Here is a 23,266-nt window from a genome sequence, read left to right on the forward strand (position 1 = left end):
TGTCGGTCTCAAAAAATGGCAAGATCCGCCTTAGAAGAGTGCTCCATGATCACGATCAGGAAGGGCCGCTTCGATCTAATCTGTTAGCGGCAACAAAGCGCAAGCTCAGCGAAGGCTGCTACCACCCATTTGAGCCGAGACCGAAGTTCTGCAGAAGACCTCTCCAATTCAGGATCTCCGGAGCTCGCGCCGCCTGCTAATTTCTTTTCTTTTCCTTTTCTTTAGAACATCGTACACTATGTTTATCTTTGTGCATTTGTCTGTTGTAAACAATATAATTTCATTCAATGCCAGATTTTATTATTGTTGTTGTATCTTTATTAGTTTTTCCTTAAAACATCGTACACTTCGTATGCTTCGTCAACAGTGTCATAGTGCTGAAATTGCTTTACGCAATTTTGATAAAAATAAATAAATCGTTTTGATGTTAATTAAAATTACTCAGTGCCGTTACAATCGTTTTCGAGGCCTAGCCAAAAATTATTTAGATTTTTAATATTAATTTTAAAAAATTAAATTTTATATGAAATTTATTTTTTTAAGATGCAAAATTACTAATTTAATTTTTATATTAAGTTTGATAATATATATATATATATATATATTTTAACCTGGGTATATAAATTTTCGAATTAATTAATATAAAAATTTCTAGAGGACATTATAGTTGGGATTTGAAGTTAAAATACATGATTAACTATTTAATGAACCGAACCGCTGCACTGTAGTAATTTTTTATAAGTTTTTCATGAAAAACTAATTTAATTTTTTTATAAGATTTAGTAAGTGTTGTTTTTAATTATATATTTATTATTTTTTAAAAAAAAATAATTTTGAAATAAAATTTAAATTATCACGTTGTATTTAATTTTTATTTTTAAGATACAAATGTTTCTTTCAAAAAATTATCATGAAATAATTTTAACTTTTTAATAAAAAAATTTATCTTTTCAAAAATATTTTGACACGGAAAAAAAACTGATAAAGAAGAGAAGTACCAATGAGTGAGCAAAAGAGCACGAGATTACTGATAACTGTGAGCGTTTTTTTTTTTTTTTTTGCCCTCATGTTTTTTTTTTCTGAGAGATCAATACGGTAAAAGAAAAGACGATTAAATTTTAAAAATTAAGATATATAATTTTAAAAAATCAACAATAAATATAATTAAAATAATTAAAAATTAAAAATTAAAACTGAATATTTTTTTTTTTAAAAATATAAATAATATAAAAATTAAATGTCTCCAATAAAATTAGGGCCTTGGTGGTCTCCGGCACTCAAAATACTTTAACATTAGTCAAATTAGTCTAGCATTAATTAAAACTATTTAATATAATTTAATTACAAATAAATTTATTTTAATAAAAAAACTATATTAAGACTAGAATAAGATTTTTGAATGAATAATAAATAGAGTACCATTTTTCTATTTTTATTATGAAATTTATTTTTGATAATAACAGAAAATAAAAGACATCTTCAATCAAACTGATAAAAATTTAATGATTGTTTTTCATTTTTTTTAATTTAAATTTTAAATATTTCCCCATTTTGGCGTGGTAGATATGCGGTTGGTGGGAGAGGCGGTAGGTAGGTCTTCTTCCGTTCAATAAATCCCCAGTTCATATCTCCGATCCGATCCGATCCGATTCAGAGCGACCGCGAGAAGCGATCGATCGAGCGATGGCTTCCTCGGATTCCTTCGTCGTCGGGTTAAAGCGCGCCGATGACGTTTGCGGCATCGGCCTCCGACAAGTCTCCGGCCTCCGCCGTCCTTTCTCCTCCTCCGCCGCCACCCAAATTTCCATTCGCCGCCGGAGTTACCTCACTCACAAGAGGCTCGGTGAGTCCTTTCAACCTTCCTCCGCTTCTCTAACGTCACTTGGAGAGAAAAATGCGACCTTGCGCTCTCCTATCGCGTGATTCTTCCCTTTTTAGTTGGAAAAGGTAGAGGAAGCCTTCCAAATAGATTAAAACTCAAAGAACGTACAAATATAGGGGAGCAATTGAGATTTGTTCTCTCCTTTTCTCAAACTCAATAGTGAATTGCAGTAGATTTCTCCTTTTTTTCATTTTAATAAAAGGTGAAATTGGTAGGTGTAGCATGTGGATAGACTGGCCTTGACCCTTCATTATCCAAGCTGAAACTGTATGTAAATTTGCATGTTAGCTTGCATATTACAGATAAGAACATGCAGGAGATGCAATACCATGATAGTTTAGTACAACTAATAGTATAGGTGTATTTGAAAGTAAACATAAAACTAGGCTGTTGACTGTCATGTGACTAAGTTTTTGCCCACGAATAAGTCAAGGATGAACTCATTGCTTGGCAGTAGGACCTTCATATTCATATTGGTCGCTAATCTCATTGGGGAATATTTCTCCAAAAATCATTTCTGTTTTTATGCCTGATTATCTATCTTTTATTAGAATTCACACATTTTGCATTGCAACTTCATCGTTGTTTTTACTACAATGTAATTCTTTTCCACTTTTTGATTTTTTTTCCTATTTACATTAGTATAACATTGTGTTCTACATTTTAGAATTACTTATACTGATTAGACGTATTTAACCTGTATTATCCAAATCCTTATGATGCATATTTTGGTTATATATTACATAATCTTAGAAGATTTCTTGTTTCCCATTATTAAAATGGGCTACTATGTGCACGTTTGTATGCATGATTTGCTTATGTTTGAATTTCCATATCCTGAGAATCAGAGGTACGAGCTGGCGGAGATAAATTTGGAAAGCACTTTGAAGTTTCAACCTATGGCGAATCTCATGGAGGAGGTGTTGGTTGCGTTATTAGTGGATGCCCCCCAAGGATTCCTCTCTCTGAGGAGGATTTGCAATTTGAACTTGATAGAAGGTTTTTGCTTCATACGCATCCAATCTATTCATTAATTCATTTGTGTGGATATTTGATTTAGTCTTAACATTTATGGTTTATTCTGTAGGAGACCAGGTCAAAGCAGGATAACCACTCCGAGAAAAGAAACTGATACTTGTCGTATTCTCTCAGGAATATATGATGGTAGGGCACATTTTCTGTTGTTCCATATCTGTTTCATATTTACTGTCATATAGCATATCCTTCCTCTCAATAGTGATCTTGTTTGTTGATGCAAACTTTTGTTGCAGGAATGACAACTGGGACTTCAATTTGTATATCTGTCCCAAATACAGATCAAAGAGGACATGTGAGTACCATATAGTCTCTATTAACAACGAAACTATGACAAATGCCTAAATTTTCAATATATTTATTTCTTGATGAGCCTTCTAATGTGCTATGAGTTTATTACACGTGTTAAATGTTAATTTTCTGATGGTCTAGCCATGTTGATGCTAACTTCTGCCCTTTTGCAGGATTATAGTGAAATGTCATTAGCATATAGGCCTTCTCATGCGGATGCAACATATGACTTCAAATATGGTTTGAGAGCGATACAGGTTTCTGATAGTCCCTTTTATTTCCATCATGTATCATCTTAGAGTGAAGTTTATTATTATTTTTCACATCATAATCATGAAAATATTATCCAAAAATTCATGTTGTTGTTTTTTCCTTGTGGAATTACAGGGAGGTGGCAGATCATCAGCAAGAGAGACTATTGGTAGGGTTGCTGCAGGAGCTATTGCAAAGAAGATTCTTAAGATGTATGCAGGAACTGAGGTGGGTTTATTCATTGTTTTATTTTGACAATGTTGTAATATAAATTTCTGATATGGTGTTTTGTGTTTCCATTAGATAACCATAAATACACTCATAATTCCTCTGGCCCCAAAAGGAATTACTCTCACAATCCTCTAATGCCATGCTTATTGAACTTGATATTGAATTGGAGATGCACGTTATAACTATCCTGTCTATGCATGACTGTTGACTAAGTTTTGGTTTAAAAGTTCCAATGTAGAGCCTTTTCTTTAATTTTTTAATAATATTTTAGCAACAGAGTCACATAGGTTGTCTTATCTTTTGTGTCGTCGTTGTCTGTCACATAGTTCCTCTGTTATTCAGCATATAGCAATATTCAAATAATTGAATATTCGTGCTTCAATTTAGTTAATTTAAGTTAACTAGAATCTTTGAGTTTCATTTAGTGTGCCATTGGCCTTGGCTGTTTATCTGTTTAACTCCGAATCTTCTATATCTTTCCAGATTTTGGCATATGTTTCTCAAGTTCATAAAGTTGTGCTTCCTGAAGGTGTTGTTGATCATGAGACAGTGACCCTTGATCAAGTCTGTGATTACTCAATTATTCTAATTAATTTTCCATTTTCTTATGGACAATTGATCTTATTATGCTCATAACTTACCAGATTGAGAGTAACATCGTCAGATGTCCGGATCCAGATTATGCTCAAAAGATGATTGAAGCCATCGATGAAGTTCGAGTTAAGGGAGACTCTGTTGGAGGCATAGTGACATGCATTGCTCGAAATGTTCCACGAGTAATTATTTCACTTTGTTCAGATTCTTTGCTATTATTTATATAGATTCTTCTCCGAAATGGTTTATAACAGCCTGCATTGAGTGGACCATATGAAAAACTACTTTTTACTGAACGTTTTCAATTGCATTTCTTCCATTGTCTCAGGGGCTTGGATGTCCAGTCTTTGATAAATTGGAAGCTGATTTGGCAAAAGCTATGTTGTCTCTCCCTGCAACGAAGGGATTTGAAATTGGCAGTGGTTTTGCAGGTCAGTATCTGTTAACCTGGAGTAGTGTAGCTGAGGTTCTTCGTATATTATGTAAATTGTTCAGAATATTCATTATAATCTACATTTTTCTTTCTGTAATTGTCATCGAACTATGTTTAGGAACTTTCTTGACTGGAAGTGAGCATAATGATGAGTTCTTCATGGATGAGCATGGCAATATGCGGACACGAACAAACCGGTCTGGGGGTGTACAGGTTTATCCTTTAATCTTTGTTACTCATTTTATTCATATGAAAATTGCTATTAGAACAATTAAGGTTTAATGATAACGATTCCTCTGTACAGGGAGGAATATCAAATGGAGAAACCATTTACTTGAGAATAGCTTTTAAACCAACTTCTACTATTGCGGTAAGCTACATTACGTACCATATTTCCCTTTAACATCCATCAAACTAGAAGATGAATTCTTCCATGATGCTAACTGGGAAGAATGGCGAAACTAATATTTTCCATGCAGGAAGGGTTCAACAATTACTATTTATTAAATTTTGGCAAAAAAGCTTTTTTCTATTACCATTTTGGATTCATAGTTGACTATTGAAATCCTCAACGCATGTCCAATTTTCTAATTTCCATATTATGTGTTTCTCAATTCTATCATGATCCTTATTGGCAATTATTCATCAAACAGAAAAAGCAGCAAACAGTGACAAGAGATCGACATGAAACTGAGCTTATCGCAAGAGGGCGCCATGACCCTTGTGTGGTGCCTCGAGGTTGGCCTCAGTTCTATCCCTTCTTTGTCTCTTTTTTGGAATAGAATTAACGCGGGTTAGAGATAATGAATTTATACTTAGATTTTGATTTAGAAAAAAATTTGCTTTGGAAGAGACTGAGTTCTTAACATGCAAGTGTTTTTGAGATTTACTAAAGGAATTTTATCATGCATGATTCTCATTCTTAAAATTTTTACCCTGAATGACAAATATTCTAGCAAACCAAACGTGTTGTTGATCTTTGGCTATCACATCTGAATATGATCTTCGATCTTACAGCGGTTCCAATGGTGGAAGCGATGGCAGCTTTGGTGCTGTTGGATCAACTGATGGCGCAAACATCACAATGCGGATTGTTTCCTGCCAATGCTGCTCTTCAGCAACAAATTGTTCAAGATCCAAATGGATCTCTGGTCACTCCATAGAAATTGAGTTCATTCCATTTCCTTCGATTTCCAGTTCAAAATGGTGGCAATAAATGTTGTTGCAACGATTGCAGATGTGTCCTCTACTGTTGTAGATGCAACAAGGCACTTGTATGATGCAACTTCTATTAATATATTTTTAGTGTTACATAAAAGGCAGGAGAAGATGGGGATGCCGGGAAGGGTTGCGCCGGTGTCCACCACGAATACATTCCCAGTCACGTACTCTGATGCATCGCTGATCAGGTAGCGGGTTGCCGAAGTCACAGCCGGTTCACGGTGCTGAATGTCCTCAGAGGCATTGTCTTCTCTGCCACCTTTCCAAGCCACTCCTTTTCGATCAACCACTTAGTTATCTCTGACTTGAAGAGCCCTGGGCTTATTGAGTTCACCCTAATCCCATAAACTCCAAGCTCCAATGCCATCACCTAAGAAGGGAAATAGAACAAAGAAAGAAACTTCGTGTACTAAGTTATTATATTAAGTTCAAATCCATTTAAATTTTAATTTTTAGATCGGTCCCTATAAACTATCTATCTTAAAATTAAAATTAGTTGGATTGTAAAATTTGAATATCGAATGTAATATGGCTCGATGATGAACGTGCAATGCATGTGTGCATGCCCTAGGAGACAAAAGATAGACCCTACTGCTTGGACAGTGGCACCTGAATAAATCGGACCAACACATGAAAGCAATCACCTCCAAATCTCTAGGGCACCAATTAATTTAGGGTTGCATGCATGCTAGTGATGATGATGTTGATTAGGTTAAACACTTGAAGAGCATAACACCACCTTGTGGTTTTCGATCATCGAGGGTATAGAGTACGACAGCAAGATAAGACTAAGATGCCAATAGATTGAACAGAATGATTACTCTTTTGAGGAATCATGTGTACGGTCTTTAGTTAGGGAGTGATAAATTTATTATAATGACATAGAGATCAATTTGAATGGACACATATTCTCAGAAAAAAATTCTTTACACCTCTTAGTCATCCTATGATTTATCTCACTTGACATAATCTAGGACAAACTATAAGGGACGTCTGAGATAAACATAATGTAGGATCGTAAAGTCGTTAGAGGAGTGTGAATAGTGTTCGTTGAAAATCATGAGTTAAAATGAGTTACACAATGGAAAAGGGAAACAAAATGACAACGCTAACAATGCCAAATTTTATTTGGTTCGAAGCCTGTGACGATTTCTACTCCAAGGCCCGTAATTATTGATCACTTTCGTTGGATAATCACTATCATTTCATAAATAGATTACAAAGATTGAGTATAAAAACTGAAAAATAAAACTTATTATCAACAAACAGAAAGAAAAATGAAGGGTGTGTTTGGTACGAGTATTTTTCATTTTCATTTTCTGGAAAACGCGCGTTTTCTGAAAAATGGTGTTTGGTTTGTATTTTTCGTGCTTATTTTCTAAAAAAATAGCTAGCGTTTTCTAGAAAAACATAAAATGACAAAAAGTCGTTTTCTATTTTCTAGAAAACGCGCGTTTTTCAGAAAATAAAAATAGAAAACGCGCGTACCAAACGCAGCCGAAGTCTCTCGTTTTTCGAACTTCGGAACAATCTTTCGGAGCTGCACTTGAATATGAAAGTTGTAGTCGATGTTGTTCTGAAGCTGCTGGTCGAAGTCTCTTATATAGGCTCATTCGGAGCGTTTGGAACCCTTCCGGGCGCCTGTACCATGCTGACCTGGCTCAGCTAATTGACACGCTCCAACTCACCTCCTGAATAAGTTTTCTAGTCCGGGCGTCTGGACCAACTCCGGGTACCCAGACCGCCCTAGTGCCTGCGGCACCTGCCCGAGTGAGTTGGTCCGGACACCCCAGAGTCCAAGTGTCCGGATCCCTTTCCAGCGCCCGGACTCCCTTTTTCCAACAGCTTCTTCCTTGCAAAAAGGGATAGTCCAGGCAACAGAAAATATGTTTTCTTGTAAAATAGAGTTAACACAACATTAATAAAATAGGAATAGTAATTCTATCTTCCCAAGACCATGATCTAATCAAGGTCTCAGCTTAAGTTTCTCAAATAGACCTAAGTTAGACTGACGCCTACAGTTCCGTCAACCGAGAACACGTCCTCACTGAATCTCTTCTCTAGTTGCTTACCTTCATTTATCACTTGCAGTCGCTTGACTTACTTTTGACCCATAAGGTCCTTCCGCCAGTTGTTTGGTCTCGCGGACCCAACTGGATTTCGACCAATTATCAGGTTCCGTAGACTCAATCGGACTTTCCACCCAATATCGGGCCCCACAGACCTAGCTATAGGGTCCCACGGACCTATCTTGATTTCAACCTGGTATTAGATCCTTCAGATCAGTCAACTCATACACATTTAGTAGAAAGATTAAATAAATAATACATCTAACTTTAACCTATTTATTATATATCAAAATCTAATTATTAATGCAACCTACATCAACCCATAATACCATTTTAATAATCTAGTTGAGTTCATAAAACGTGGAGAATTGCGTCCCTCTCATTGTACGTTAGGTCACCTTAATTTTGATTGACATGTTATTTTGATAGTGATTCTAATACCGAACATTGCACGAGATAAAAATGACAAAATAATAAATTGAATGCCTTGCGTGGACTCAATCAATTTAAACACAAGCTAACAAAAAAGATTGATTAAAGTGCTTGACTATTCGACAAAAATTTAAGTTAGTAAGAATATGTAAAATAAAACAAAATTCATAGATGTTGAGATGCAATTAAGCTCTTCTTAAGATCTTAATCATTCAAGAGACTCCTATTTCAACTTGATGGAGAAGCACAAGTGAAACTTCACCACCCTACATATTTTTCTATATTTTTTTATTTTTTTTTATTTTTACGAAAACCAAACTACAATAAAACTCTAAGAAAGGTCTACTGTATCCTAAACTTCATGTGAACAAGTCATCACATGCTAAAGTGTCTTATGCCCATATTTAAGAATAGCGAGTTCCATAATGTTAGAAATTGTATATTTAACCGGTATGAAAAAGGATAGACATCTAACTTGTCATTTTATATCAATTGGAAACATATTATATCAAGTGTGTCAATTCGTGAAGGGCAATATCCTTTTCAACGTTGTTGCTTAGACATTGTTTAGTGTCAAACTCTTTTTCTGGATTCTTCACTTCATCTCTTTTGCTGAGTAATTTGGATTAGACAAGCAATGAGACATGCGTTGAAGGATTGATGGCGTGGCTTTCTTAGTGTCCTGTTGAAAGAATTATGAAACAATGAGGTTGATTTGGGAAAGATACGGTTCACGGGTGACTCATATTTAATGAAGCCAATGTGATAGATATATTATGAAAAAAATTTTATTAAGATTTTTCGTAAAAAATTCTATTGTAATTTTATATAACAGAATTTTTTTTAATTTTTCATAACAGAATTCTGTTAAGATTTTTCATAATAAAATTTTATTACGATTTTATTGGGTCTCGGATTTATACATTATTTATAGAGATCATTGTAAATATATTGTACAACAACAATTACAAGAATCATTAGATGTGATTCTCTTGTGTAGAGAGAATTCTAATAAACCTTTGGTCGTTTTTGTGGAGTAGGCACGTCACCGAACCACGATGGAGTAGGCAGGGTGGGAGCTCTGACAGTAATGAAAGGACAAAAGGTAGTAGGAAACATCTATAAGTTGATAAGGACTACAGTTGTAGGTGAAGTCGCCTTGGTGAAATCTGAATTAGACAATACTGTCTTATGGCATATGTGGCTGGGGCATATGGGTGAACGTGGATGCTAGAACTTCACAAGAGAAATTTGTTGAAGGGTGTCAAGACGTGCAAACTTGAATTTTATAAATTCTATTTTCTTAGGAAACAGAGCAAAGTACAATTCAAGACGGCAACAAACAACACGGAGGGGGTTCTGGACTACGTATATACGGATCTCTCGGACCAGCCAGTATAGCATCACGTGGAGGGCACTTGTATTTTGTGAGTTTTACTGATGATTTCTCACGAAAGGTCTGAGTATACTTTTGTTGGTTGCTACTCGGAAAACCTAGAGGTTCCACTGTACAAAAAATTTGTACAAAGGTCTAAACTTTTTCCTAGCTACCATGTGTTCTTTTAAATTAAATTTTGGATCGCCTGCGGAACTTAACACGTTTGATCCAAAACTTAATCTATTCGTTCTTTTAGGTTTTGACTTGGGTCTCCTGCGGAACTTAACACGTTCGACCCAAATCACCTTAAGTTATTAATTTCATTAAATATTAATTTCCATAATTGGTTCCCAGTACTAACGTGGGGAGGCACACGGCCTTCTTAGATATGGGAGCAACCACCACCGACTAGACAAAACCTTTTATGGAAAGCTAATATTTAATTTCCTAAAATAACTTTAGGTTAACCGAAAAGAATAATCAAATCACAAGGAAAAATAAAACAAAAGAACACAACATCGAAAAACATATTCGAAATACTAGAATCGTAAACCTCTTGTATTTGGTATTATTTCCATAAATAACTAGTATGATGCGGAAAGGAAAAATTACTAGTTATACCTTCTAGAAAGACCTCTTGATCTTCTACCGTATTCCTCTTCTAACCTCGAACGTTATGTGGGCAACGATCTTCCGAGATGAGAAACCACCAACCACCTTCTTCTCCTCCTAGCTAGGTTCGGCCACAACAAAGAAGCTTTACCAAGGATGAAGAACAAATCACCAACCAAGCTCCAAGGGATGCAAGCTTTCTCTCCTTCTTCTTCTTCTTCTCCAAGTAGTATCCGGCCTCCACAAGATCTCCAAGCAATAGGGATGATTCGGCCACCACAAAGAGGAAGAGAAGAAAAGAGGTTGGCCGGCCACAACACCAAGGAAAAGAGGAAGAGAAATAATAGAAGTTGTGTCTCATGAAGGCACCCCCTCCCCTTCTTTTATATTCCTTGGCCTTGGTAATTTAGGAAATTTAATTATAATAAAATTTCCTTAATTTTCCTTGACATGAATTAATTAAGAAAAATTAAACAAAATTTCTTAAAACAACATGTCTTGGCCGGCCACATCAAAGAGAAGCAAATTAGACAAGTTTCAATCAACAAATTAAAACTTCCTAATTTGTTTCCGGAAATTTTAATAATAAAATTTCTCTTCAATAATCCCTTCATAGTTAATAAAAAGAAATTTCTATAATTTTAATTTTTCAACATGTGAATAATTTTTAAAGAGAAAATAAAATATTTCTCCAATCTACAAATAAAGAAAGAGATTTAATCTCTTTCTTTAATCTTTTGTAGATCCTTTTCAAGAGAGATATTTTAATTTTAATTCTCTTTAATAAATTATATCTTCCACATAATAAAAATTAAAATTAATATTCTTTTTAATTTAATTATGGCCGGCCCCTCTAGCTTGGGTTCAAGCTAGGGCCGGCCACCCTAAACCATGCTTAGGCCGGCCCTAGCTTGATTCCAAGCTAGCTTGGCCGGCCCCCTTTAGGTGGGTATAGAAGGTGGGTATAGGTGGGTATAGTACTCTATAAATAAGAGGCTACGATAGGGACCGAGAGGAGGAATTGGTTTTGGTCTCCCGATAAAATTAAGCATCTCGTGTTCGCCCCGAACACACAACTTAATTTTATCAATAATAATTCATTCCACTAGAGAACTATTATTGAACTACCGCACCAATCCCAAATTACATTTTTGGGCTCATTCTTATTATGAGTGTGTTAGTCTCCCTGTGTTTAAGATATCGAATGTCCACTAATTAAGTGAGTTACTGACAACTCATTTAATTAATATCTTAGTCCAAGAGTAGTACCACTCAACCTTATCGTCATGTCGGACTAAGTCCACCTGCAGGGTTTAACATGACAATCCTTATGAGTTCCTCTTGGGGACATTATCAACCTAGTATCTCTAGGACACAGTTTCCTTCTATAATCAACATCACACACTATAAGTGATATCATTTCCCAACTTATCGGGTTTATTGATTCATCGAACTAAATCTCACCCATTGATAAATTAAAGAAATAAATATCAAATATATGTACTTGTTATTATATTAGGATTAAGAACACACACTTCCATAATAACCGAGGTTTTTGTTCCTTTATAAAGTTAGTATAAAAGAAACGACCTCAAATGGTCCTACTCAATACACTCTGAGTGTACTAGTGTAATTATATAGTCAAGATAAACTAATACCTAATTACACTACGACCTTCTAATGGTTTGTTCCTTTCCATTTTGGTCGTGAGCTACTGTTTATAATTTATAAGGTACTGATAACATCATCTTCTGCATGTGACACCACATACTATGTTATCTACAATATAAATTAATTGAACAACTACAAACAAATGTAGATAATTTGATCAAATGTGATTTTTTATTCCAAATAAATGTTTACAAAAACTTAGGCTTTCAGTATACACTCCAACAACTTTACGCATCATGATCCCGTCCGAAAGTCGATGAGATGGAAAGCTAGGGATGTGGTTCTGGACTACGTATATACGGATCTCTCGGACTAGCCAGTATAGCATCACGTAGAGGGCACTTGTATTTTGTGAGTTTTATTGATGATTTCTCACGAAAGGTCTGAGTATACTTTATGCGTCATGATCCCGTCCGAAAGTCGATGAGATGGAAAGCTAGGGATGTGGTGCTCCCGCTGACTTCCTATGGACTCTACTTGAACTTACAACACAGATTACGTCAGTGCCGAGCTAGGGAAGGGATCCCCGGCGTTGGCCCTCCAATACTCAAGTCAATCACTGGCGATGAAGTAGAAGGCGGAGCAAAATGAAGAGTAGCGAGAATAGTGTCTATCGTGTATTGCGTACCTCCGCTGATCCTTGAACCCTCCTTTATATAGAGCTTCTGTAGTGCACGTGCACGCGCCCCCAGGCGAGCATGCTTCCCAAAGTTTTTCCTGAAAAGACTTTTTAATAAAGTATCCCTGACACAGTACCTTAACGTGCTGAGCATATCTCTGAAGTGACAATGGAAGCTTCCGCCGTATGATCTTCTAGTTGTCCATGCCCGGTGTCGATGACACCAACTCCCAAAAGGATGTCATGAATATCAGAGGGAGCGTACTGCTAGGCTGAGAGGATTGACCACTCGGCAGGAACTTCATTGTCCTTATATCCCGTCCGCTCAGCTCTAACTCCGCTGTTCGTGCGTCTCGTCCGCTCGGATATAACTCCATTGTTCATGCGTCTCGTCCGTGTGATTGAAGTTCCGCTCTACCAATCCTGAGACCTATTGCCAATCCTGGACACCATTTCTAATTCCGTTTGACGGTCGATACTCCATTAGACGTCGATTATTTGACCTCCCCGTGTCGAAGGTGGGATCAGACCGGGACCTTCTCCCCCCGATCTGGCGTGCTCTCCTGGCCGATCGATGCTATCTACGCGTTGACTGCCTTAACTTTGACCTCCACTGTGACCGCTATCCTCCGCAGGGTGGGGCCCCTCATCATCACCGCATCACGTCACAAGTAGAAAACTTTTACAAAGTTTAAATTGTGAAAAACTAAAGTGGAGAATCAGACCGGAAGAAAGATTAAATGTCTTAGGTCAGACAATGAGACTGAGATATTTTTTGGTTCGCAAGACACCTCAGCAGAACGGGGTAGCGAAAAGGTTGAACAGGACAATCATCGAGAAAATAAGATGTCTCAAGTTGAATGCAGGGCTTGCAAAGAATTTCTAGGCGGAAGTGGTTAACATGATATGTTATCTCATTAATAGATCATCAAGGGTAGTATTAGAAGGCAAAGTATCAGAGGAAGTATAGACAGGGAATCAAGTAGACTACTCTCATCTTCGAGTTTTTGGATGTCTAGCCTACATGCACATATCTAATGAGGAAAGATCAAAGTTGGATGTGAAGTCAAAGTCAAAGCATTGTATTTTTTGGGGGTATCAGAAAGGAGTTAATGGCTTCAAGCTTTGGAATCCTAAGGAAAACAATGTGGTGATCAACAGAGATGCGGTGTTTGACGAGAAAACTATGCTACAACATACTCAGGAAGAAGGAAAGGAAACACTACAAAGCAACATGGAGAAAGATGTTATGCAGGTGGAGCTAGAGACTCATGACTCTGATGATTCTAGCTCAGAGCACATGCAGCATCGCACTATAGCTGGTGGTAGAACGAGACGAGTTGTAAAACCAACCACCATATATGGATTCGAAGACTTAGTATCTTATATGCTTATCACTAGTAGCGGAGACCCTACATCTTTTTAGAAGACTATACACAGCTTTGAGAAGGACAGATAGACGGGTGTTATGGCAAAGGAGATGGAGTCATTGCATAAGAACCAAATGTGGGATCTAGTGGAACTTTCTAAATGAGAGAAAGCTATAGGGTGCAAGTGAATATTCAAGAAGAAAAAAGACAATGTCGGAGGGAGAAGAAGTAAAGTTCAAGGATCGGTTGGTAGTAAAGGAGTATTCACAGAGAAAGGGGATTGACTATGAAGAAAATTTTCTCTCTACTGGTAAGACATACGTCAATTAGAGTAGTGTTGACTTTGATGGCACATCACGATTTGCAGCTAGAGCAACTGGATGTGAAAATGACATTTTTTCATGGAAATTTGGAGTAGATTTTTATGTCACAACCTAAGGGATTTAGTTAGCCCGGACAAGAGCGGTTAGTTTACAAGTTGAAGAAATCGCTTTATGAATTGAAATAATCTCCTAGGCAATGCTACAAATGTTTCAATTCATACATGATTCAAAACAGATATAGAAGATGCAAGTATGACTACTACATATATTTGAAGAGCCTTAAAGATGAATCATTGATTTTCTTACTACTATATATAGATGGCATACTCATTGTTGCGAAGAAAATAAAAGAGGTTGATAAATTGAAGAGACTACTGAGGAAAGAATTTGACATGAAAGATTTGGGAGAGGCCAAGAAGATTCTTAGGATGGAGATTCACAAGGATAGAGCTGCAGTGAGATTATGGTTGTCTTAACACAGCTATGTGGAGAAGGTACTAGATAGGTTCAATATGAAGAATGAAATGTCGGTGAGCACATCCCTAGCGCATCACTTCAAGTTATCCAGTACACGGTGTCCAAAGATCAATGACGAGATCCAAGAGATGTCAAAAGTTCCTTATACCAGTGCAGTTGGTTGTCTGATGTATGTCATGATATACACGAGACTAGATTTGGCGCAAACAGTTAGTATAGTAGGCAAGTTTCTTTCAAATCTTTGTCGACAACATTGGGATGCAGTGAAATGGATTTTTAGATACTTGAGAAATACAACTGATTATGATATTATGTTCAATAGACAACCGGAAGATCCTTCAGTTGCTGGGTACATAAATGCGGACTATACAGGAGATTTAAATAATAGGATGTCTATTAAAGGATGCGTGTTCACTATGGCAGGAGAATCTATTTGTTGGAAATCTAAGATACAATCTATTATTGTATTGTCTACTATGGAGTCTGAATACATGACAGCAGCTGAAGCAGCAAAGGAAGCTTTATGGCTTATAGGGTTAGTCTGAGGACTAAGTGTTCAGCAAAGTGGAGTCAAGTTGTTATGCGATAGTCAAAGTGCTATATATTTGGTGAAGAATCAGGTGTATCATGCAAGAATCAAGCGCATTGATGTAAGGTTTCATAAGATCAGAGAGTTGATTGCTTTTAAGGAAATTCAACTTGAGAAGGTTTACACTGCAGACAATGTTGCAGATATGCTGACAAAGTCAATGACCACATAAAAGTTCAAGCATTGATTGAATTTGATCCATATCTCTAGATGCTAGAAGAAGGAAACCCATACCCATAGATCTAGGTGGAATTTTGTTCAGATACTCGTATTCTTTGAGGGGATAAATATTCGCCAAGGTGGAGATTGTTGACGGGTGGACTCATATTTAGATAAAGGTCAATGTGATAGATGTCATAGAAGAAAAATCTGTTAAGATTTTTCATAATAAAATTATATTGTGATTTTATACAAACAGAATTTTATTACGATTTATCATAACAGAATTCTGTTATGATTTTTCATAACAGAATTCTATTGTGATTTTTCATAACAGAATTCTGTTACGATTTTATCGGATCTGGGAGTTATGCATTATTTATAGAGATCATTGTAAACCTATTGTACAATAACAATCACAAGAATCATCAGATGATATTCTCGTGTAGAAATAATTCTAATAAAGCTTCGGCCGTTTTTATGGAGTAGGCACGTCGCTGAATCATGGTAACTCTTCTTCTTTCTCTTCTTCTTCTCCTTTCTCGTTCTTACTCTCCTTTTGTACGTCTTTGTCTTTTTGCTCCGCATGATCTCTTTTCTCTTTTCCTCTTCTTCTGTATGTTAGAGGTTGAGAGGTGTTGCCTCCTCTTTGCGCAACAGGTACCTTAATGAACGACTTTGTGAATTTGTATACATGATGAAAATTGGAAAAGTGACAAGAATTAGAGAAAAAAAAAGGCAATAAAATAGCTATTTAGACCATACATATAAAAGCAATTCACTGATGCATACCCAACTGCCTTATCAACAAAAGTTCATTATGTTCCATGTAATCAAAAATTTTCCTCGCATCGACTTGCGTTTCATTTATAGAACATCTTGTTGGTCCTCGTGGGTATTTTGATGTGATCAACCAAGTTTGTTAGGTTCTGCTTTGTGTTTGATCCCTGTGTCTGAGTGTGCAGGAGCTTAGGAGCGCAGGAAGTCGAGCGGAAGACGCAACTAGCGAGAAGGACGGCACGAGAAGGGAGTCGACGGGCTCGGTGCGTCCGAAGGACGAGAGAGCTGCGGAAGAGTACTCCGGTGGACGAGAAGAACGTGCGCGGCGTTCGAGGGATGAGAAGCCAGACGGAAGCCTGCTCAAGGAGAAGGCCGGAAATTGAGTTTGGGTGAGCCCTATTTCGGTTGGCCGGAATCACCCAAAAGAACGAAACTTCGGAAGACGAAGCAAAGAAGCAACCAAGCTGGAAAAGCTGCCAGCCAGCTTGGAGGCGCCTCCATCAGGCTTGGAGGCGCCTCCAGCTTGAGGGCGCCTTCAACCCCTTTTGAAGGTATCTCAGACCCGGTAGAATTGAACGTTGAGCTTTTGGATAAAGTTTTATCCACCCACTCGATGGAGGCGCCTTGGACCCCTGTTGGAGGCACCTTGGACCCTCGAAATCAGATTTTCAGAGGCTATTTAAAGGCCCCTAGAGCTAGGAATTCAATATCGATTATTCATTCAACTCTGTAACAACTTCCTAGCAATAGTTCTGAGTCGTTAGTGTGTAAAAGGCTTCTCCGCCTTCAGCAAAGGAGATTTTTCTACTGCGCTCTTCTTACTGTCCTGGATTAACAACCCTCTTGGTTGTAACCAGGTTAAATTCCTGTCTTCTTATTTCTTTATTGCTTTATCATTTTATTTACTATTGCACTAGTTGAGTTGAAAGCACAAGATGGGTATAATTTTTATTTACAGGTAATTCACCCCCCTCTTGCCGGCCTCCGCTGCACCTACACATCTGTGTGAATAAGTGTTGTACGTGTCTGAGATCTATAGTAAATAAGTCATTGGTGAGCTAATTTTTATGTCCATTGAATCATGGAATCTTTGGGAAAGAAGAGGAAGAAGGCTGAATCGACGGGAAAGTGAGTTACCCTGCTCAGTCACTTTAATGCTCAAGTCAATCTCCAATAAGGGAGAAAGTGAATACTAGAAGAGAGGAATAAAACCTTGGCCCACAAATGTGAGATATTCTCATTAATTGGATGTTGCCCACGGATTTGAGATACTCTCATTACTAAAGGAATTTTAGCATGCATGATTCTCATTCTTAAAATGTTTACCCTGAATGGCGTAAATATGCTCGTAAACCAAACGTGTTGTTGATCTTTCGGTATCACATCTGAATATGATCTAATCTTACAGCGGTTCCAATGGTGGAACTTGGAAGCGATGGCGGCTTTGATGTTGTTGGATCAACTGATGGCACAAACATGACAATACGAATTGTTTCTTGCTAATGCTGATTGATCTTGTCCGAAAGTCGAAGAGATGGAAAATTGAGGATGTGGCGTTCTCGTTGACCATCCGTTGATTCTGCTTGGACCTACACCACAAACTACGTCAGTACCAAGGTAGGGAAGGGGTCCTCGACGTTGGGCCTCCAACACTCAAGTCAGTCACCGGCGATGAAGTAGAAGGCGAAGTAAAAATGAACATTAGAGAGTATAGTGTCTCGCGTATTGCGTACCTCTACTAAAGCTTGGACCCCATTTTATATAGAGCTCCTGTAACGCGCGTGCATGCTCCCCGAGGCGAGCACGCTTCCCAAAGTTTTTCCTGAAAATACTTGTCAGTAAAATGTCCCTGATACAATACCTTAATGGACCGAGCATATCTCTGAAGTGATAGTGGAAGCTTTCACTGTACGATCTTCCGGCTGTCCATGCCTGGTGTCAGAGGCACCAACTCCCAAAAGGATGTCAATGGATATCAGAGGGAGTGTACTGCTAGGTCGAGCGGGTTGGACGCTCGGTCAAAATTTCGCCGCTCCGGTGTCCTGTACGATCAGAACCTTGTGTTGGACCCCGCAAGTGTTTTGATGTGATCAACCAAGTTGGTTAGGTCCTGCTTTGTGTTTGACTCATGTGTCTAAGTGTGCAGGAGCTTAGGAGCGCAGGAAGTCGAGCAGAAGACGCAGCTAGCGAGAAGGACGGCACGGGATGGGAGCCGACGGGCTCGATGCGTCCGAAGGACGAGAGAGCTGCGGAAGAGTACACCGGTGGACGAGAAGAACGTGCGCGGCGTTCGAGGGATGTTAAGCCGCACTACAAGAAAAATGAGATTCTACAACACTTAAAAGACAACGTTTTTTTTTAAAAGCGTTGTCTTTTTTTTTTTAACAACGCTTTTAGTGAAAAGCGTTGTCTATTTCATTATTTTCTTATTAATAGACAACGCTTTTTAAAAAATCGTTGTCTATTAGTGATTTTTATGGGTCAAAGACAACGCTTCTTAAAAAGCGTTGTCTATTAGTATTTTTTTACAACGATTTTTAAAAAACGTTGTCTATTGTCAAACTCTCATCTAAATCTAAATTAATATAAACCGTTAGATCAAGTAAGGAGTAGAAAACCCCTAATTTCACTCGCCCACCTATCTTCCGATTAAATCCCTCCCAAACCCTTCTCCCAACTCCTTAAACACCCTAGTTCTCGTCTAAAATCTCACGCCGTCCTCCATCCAACTCCTCCTCTCAAGCGGCAGATCCCGGTGCTGAGGTGATCGACCACGATAGATCGATCCCACCGCACCTACCTCTTCCCCTCCATCCCCTCCCGCCCCTCCCGCCTCCGGGCTCTTCTTCTGCGCTCAGTATTCTTTTCCGTAGGGATGCCGCAGCTGGTGGGATTTTAGGGTATGCGATTATTTTTCTGTGGTGTTGTTTGTTCCAGTTCTTAGATTTCCGGAACATGGCGCGGCCTTCAGGAATCGCCGTCTCCCTGGCTCTTCTTCCCCCAATCGCCCTGGGGTTTCTTTCCAAGTCAGAGCTCCAGATGAAGGGATAAGGATACGCTGTAGTGGTCGGGAGCATGCTCTACTGCGCGTTCCCTTCTGCCCAGCATTTGCTGGTGCCAAAAATTCAATTTTTTTTTTTTATATATATAGAAGAAGATCGGTAGATAGCTGTTCTTGTTCTTTACCGGTACATCTTTCTTGGAGGAAGATGAAGAAATTGCTAAAATTGTGACAAGCGAAGTTGTACGTACTATATTACTTTAGTTTCTCTGTTTCTGGATTCTCTACTTCTTTTTTTTTTTTGGCTTTGCTCGATCATTCGCTCCAACATTATTGCTTTTTCCCTTGTTGAATCAGGTTGTACCAACCACAAAGATCAAGCTTTCTTCTTCTATTTGACAAGATCTTACTGGTTTTTGGTCTTTTGTAAGATCTGCTTTAGCTCTGTGCCATTTTATCAGGTTCCTGTTGTTTCACAACAATATATCCTTCATTTACTATCATTTGTGCTATTTTTTGTTGCTATACTTGGTATCTTGCAAAATCTTCTTGTCTTCTTTTTAAATGCTGATGCTATGTCTTCAGCTCTGCCTTTTTTATGCTGTGCATGCTTTGATCCAAGAATTTTTTGCAGAATAAATTGAGTTGTGGAATTAGGACTTTTTTGAATTAAGATCAAGCATCGACAAACATAGCAGAAAGCATAACTCTTAAGGAGAGACAAGGAATGAATACAACTAAGATCAAACGGAGAGTCGGTAAATATGAGCTAGGACGCACGATCGGGGAAGGAACATTTGCCAAGGTCAAGTTTGCAAGGAATATCGAAACTGGAGAACCCATTGCCATTAAGATTCTTGACAAGGAGAAAGTTCTCAAACACAAATTAGTCGAACAGGTGGCTAAATTTTCCTAAAATTTTTTACTTCCTTATGCGCTAAGTTTGTTTTATTTCTATATAACATCTGCAAAACTATTTTTGCAGTAACCTAATCCCAATGTGTGTGAATGCATGATGACATTGGAGCCTTTGTGCTGATTTCAAACAATTGAGTCCTGCATGTATAGGCAGATGCATTTGAAAACTTAAAATGCACTAATATTATCTTTTTTTTTCTGAATATTTTTGTTTCTTGCCACCATAGAAGTAGCTTTGTTAAGTCTTCCTCGATCGTCTCTTGACATATTTCAAGTTTACTAACAGTAAATTCTTTGTGCAGATCAAGCGAGAAGTAGCTACTATGAAGTTAATAAAGCATCCTAATGTTGTTTGCATCTATGAGGTCTAATTTTGCTTTCAACCTTATTTCTAGTCTCACTATGTGATAATTTTGGTAACACTATCCTAGTTGAAAGAGTGGCATTGTGATGCTTTCCTTGTCCCTCGTGATGTCTATTTCACAATTCATTTTAGTTATCATCTAGTGACATGTACTGTAGTTTGGTCGGTAATCATCAACTAGAGTCTTGCTGTCCATGCATTGATCTCTCAATTGATTCACACTTACAAGAACTAGGCAATAAACACACACACATAGATGCAGGAATAAACACTTTCTGTCAATTTCTTCTTTAAGAAATGTTCATTCACTTAGCTGATTAATGTTTTCCCCTATTCCAGGTGATGGGAAGCAAATCTAAGATTTTCATTATACTAGAATTTGCTAAGGGGGAGAGCTTTTCGACAAAATAGTAAGTGCAAATTTTGATGCATCAATTTCCTTATGACAATTTTCTTCTCTAGAAAGAACATACATGCTCAAGCCATAAGGAATATACTGTTGTCTCATAACGCGAATTGATAAAGAGTATATACTACCAACACCAATGAATTCAAACATAGAACCTTTTTGAGATCATGTTAAAACTTATTAGCTTAAAACTTATCTCAAAACTTTGATTTTTCTTAGAATTTCAAATTATCACCATTCATATACTTCTCACTCTAGTCTGATATATCATGTAGGTAAACCATGGTCGTATGAGGGAAGATGAAGCACGAAGATATTTCCAACAACTTATCAATGCGGTTGATTACTGCCATAGCAGGGGAGTTTACCATCGCAATCTGAAAGTAGACTAACCACACACATCCTTATGACGATGAATTATTCAAGTCTTTGAGCAATATTAATTATGTTAAATGCATTTCTGCGGCCAGAAAATTTACTACTCGATGCTTACGGTAACTTGAAAGTTTCAAACTTCGGATTAAGTGCATTATCACAGCAAGTCAGGGTAAACTTCATTTTGATCAGTGGATAATTTCTTAATATTTTTCGATTTATAATCATCCAATTAAGCTTCAAATTTTTTTAATGTTTGTTCCAGGATGATGGCTTACTTCATACCACTTGTGGCACTCCAAATTATGTTGCTCCAGAGGTCGAGATAACTATCTCGTGACGATATGTTTTGAACTAGTTTGAAGATCAAATCTGATACTTGTCTAAAATAATTTTGCTCTTCGTATTAGGTTCTCAATGATAGAGGCTATGACGGAGCAACTGCAGATTTATGGTCTTGTGGAGTCATCCTATTTGTGCTGCTTGCAGGTTACTTGCCCTTTGAGGATTCTAATATTATCACCTTGTACAAGAAAAGTCACTAAAGTCATGTCTGTATGCTAAATGCACAATATTACACAACTCTGTTGTCTAAGTAGTTGTATGTATTTATAATTCTCATAAATTTGCAGGAACTGATTCTTCAACCCATTCTCATAAAGAACTGATTCTCATATTTCTGCAGTTTGAAGAAACGTTGCATTTCTACAACAACAGTGCTTTTTGCAAGAAAGCGTTTGTAGAGAAGAAAGTGTTTCATTTTTGCAAGCTTTCTTTCTGCAGTTTGAAGAAACATTGTATTTCTTCAAGCTATCTTTCTTTCTTTCTTCAAGCATTTCATTTCTGAGTAATGAGTTTTGGTTCATTTTTAGAAAATAGCTAGTAGAAGTAATTTCTTGGTTCAAACTATTGATTGTAATTTTTTGTTTATATTTCAGGCCAACTGTTCAATCTGTTCAAAGCTCACAAAGATCCTAGACAAAATCCAATTGCTTATTCTTGTAATAGATTGAGAAAGATAAGCTACTTCTTCGGTATTGTGGTAGTAATTATTGTACTGTTTTGTCCCGTTCTCAAGACGATAATAATTTTTTAGTGTAGCTAGTAGAAGTAAACAGATTGTTGGCTTCGAGGTCAGCTAGTTATTTTGTGATCTTTTGTTTTATTTGTGAATATCACTATCTACTTTGAAACAGAATTAGTGTTAAATTTGATATTTACTAGCTTCTCATGTAATTAAATACTAATATTATTTCAATGTTATAATTCTATTATTTTGGTATGAATTTGAAATCATTAGCTGAGTTGATTATATGTAAAATTCAAATTTAGACATGGTAAAAGAAAAATAATAGTTTCGTAAATATAAAAATAATGATTTTAAAATATTTTTTTTAAATTTTTTTTCTTTAAAACGACAACGCTTTTAAAGTGTTGCAAAAAGTGTTGTCTTTGTAAAAAAACAACAACGCTTTTAAAGTGTTGCAAAAAGTATTGTCTTTGTAAAACAAATAACAACTCTTTTAAAGCGTTGTAATAGTGTTGTAAAAGCGTTGTCTTCGCTACAAACGACAACGCTTTAAAAGCGTTGTCGTTGAGCAGACTTTTAACAACAGTGTCTTTAACAACGCTTTTTCAGGCACAAAGACAACGCTTTAAAAGCGTTGTCTATTAGCTTTTTTCTTGTAGTGCCGGGAGGAAGACTGCTCGAAGAGAAGGCCGGAAATTGGGTTTGGGTGAACTTTATTTCGGTTGGCTGGAATCACCCAAAATAACGAGAC

At 37.2% G+C, this 23,266-nt stretch overlaps 1 protein-coding gene and 1 pseudogene across 1 annotated transcript; both read left to right on the forward strand.

Moving 5' to 3' along the window:
• Window positions 1-1,566: 1,566 nt before the first annotated feature.
• LOC121995833 (chorismate synthase 1, chloroplastic-like) lies at window positions 1,567-6,036 on the forward strand. Its single transcript, XM_042549608.1, has 13 exons — window positions 1,567-1,843; window positions 2,731-2,881; window positions 2,970-3,046; window positions 3,154-3,212; window positions 3,382-3,465; window positions 3,596-3,688; window positions 4,175-4,255; window positions 4,336-4,467; window positions 4,614-4,716; window positions 4,837-4,931; window positions 5,023-5,088; window positions 5,372-5,456; window positions 5,736-6,036. Exons 1-13 carry the CDS (start codon window positions 1,684-1,686, stop codon window positions 5,879-5,881), a joined length of 1,332 nt encoding a protein of 443 aa, XP_042405542.1. The 5' UTR covers window positions 1,567-1,683; the 3' UTR covers window positions 5,882-6,036.
• An 8,264-nt stretch (window positions 6,037-14,300) lies between these two features.
• Window positions 14,301-22,030, forward strand: LOC121994618 (annotated as a pseudogene).
• Window positions 22,031-23,266: the final 1,236 nt, after the last annotated feature.

This window comes from Zingiber officinale, chromosome 6A (genome assembly GCF_018446385.1).
Source record: "Zingiber officinale cultivar Zhangliang chromosome 6A, Zo_v1.1, whole genome shotgun sequence".
Lineage (NCBI taxonomy): Eukaryota > Viridiplantae > Streptophyta > Magnoliopsida > Zingiberales > Zingiberaceae > Zingiber > Zingiber officinale.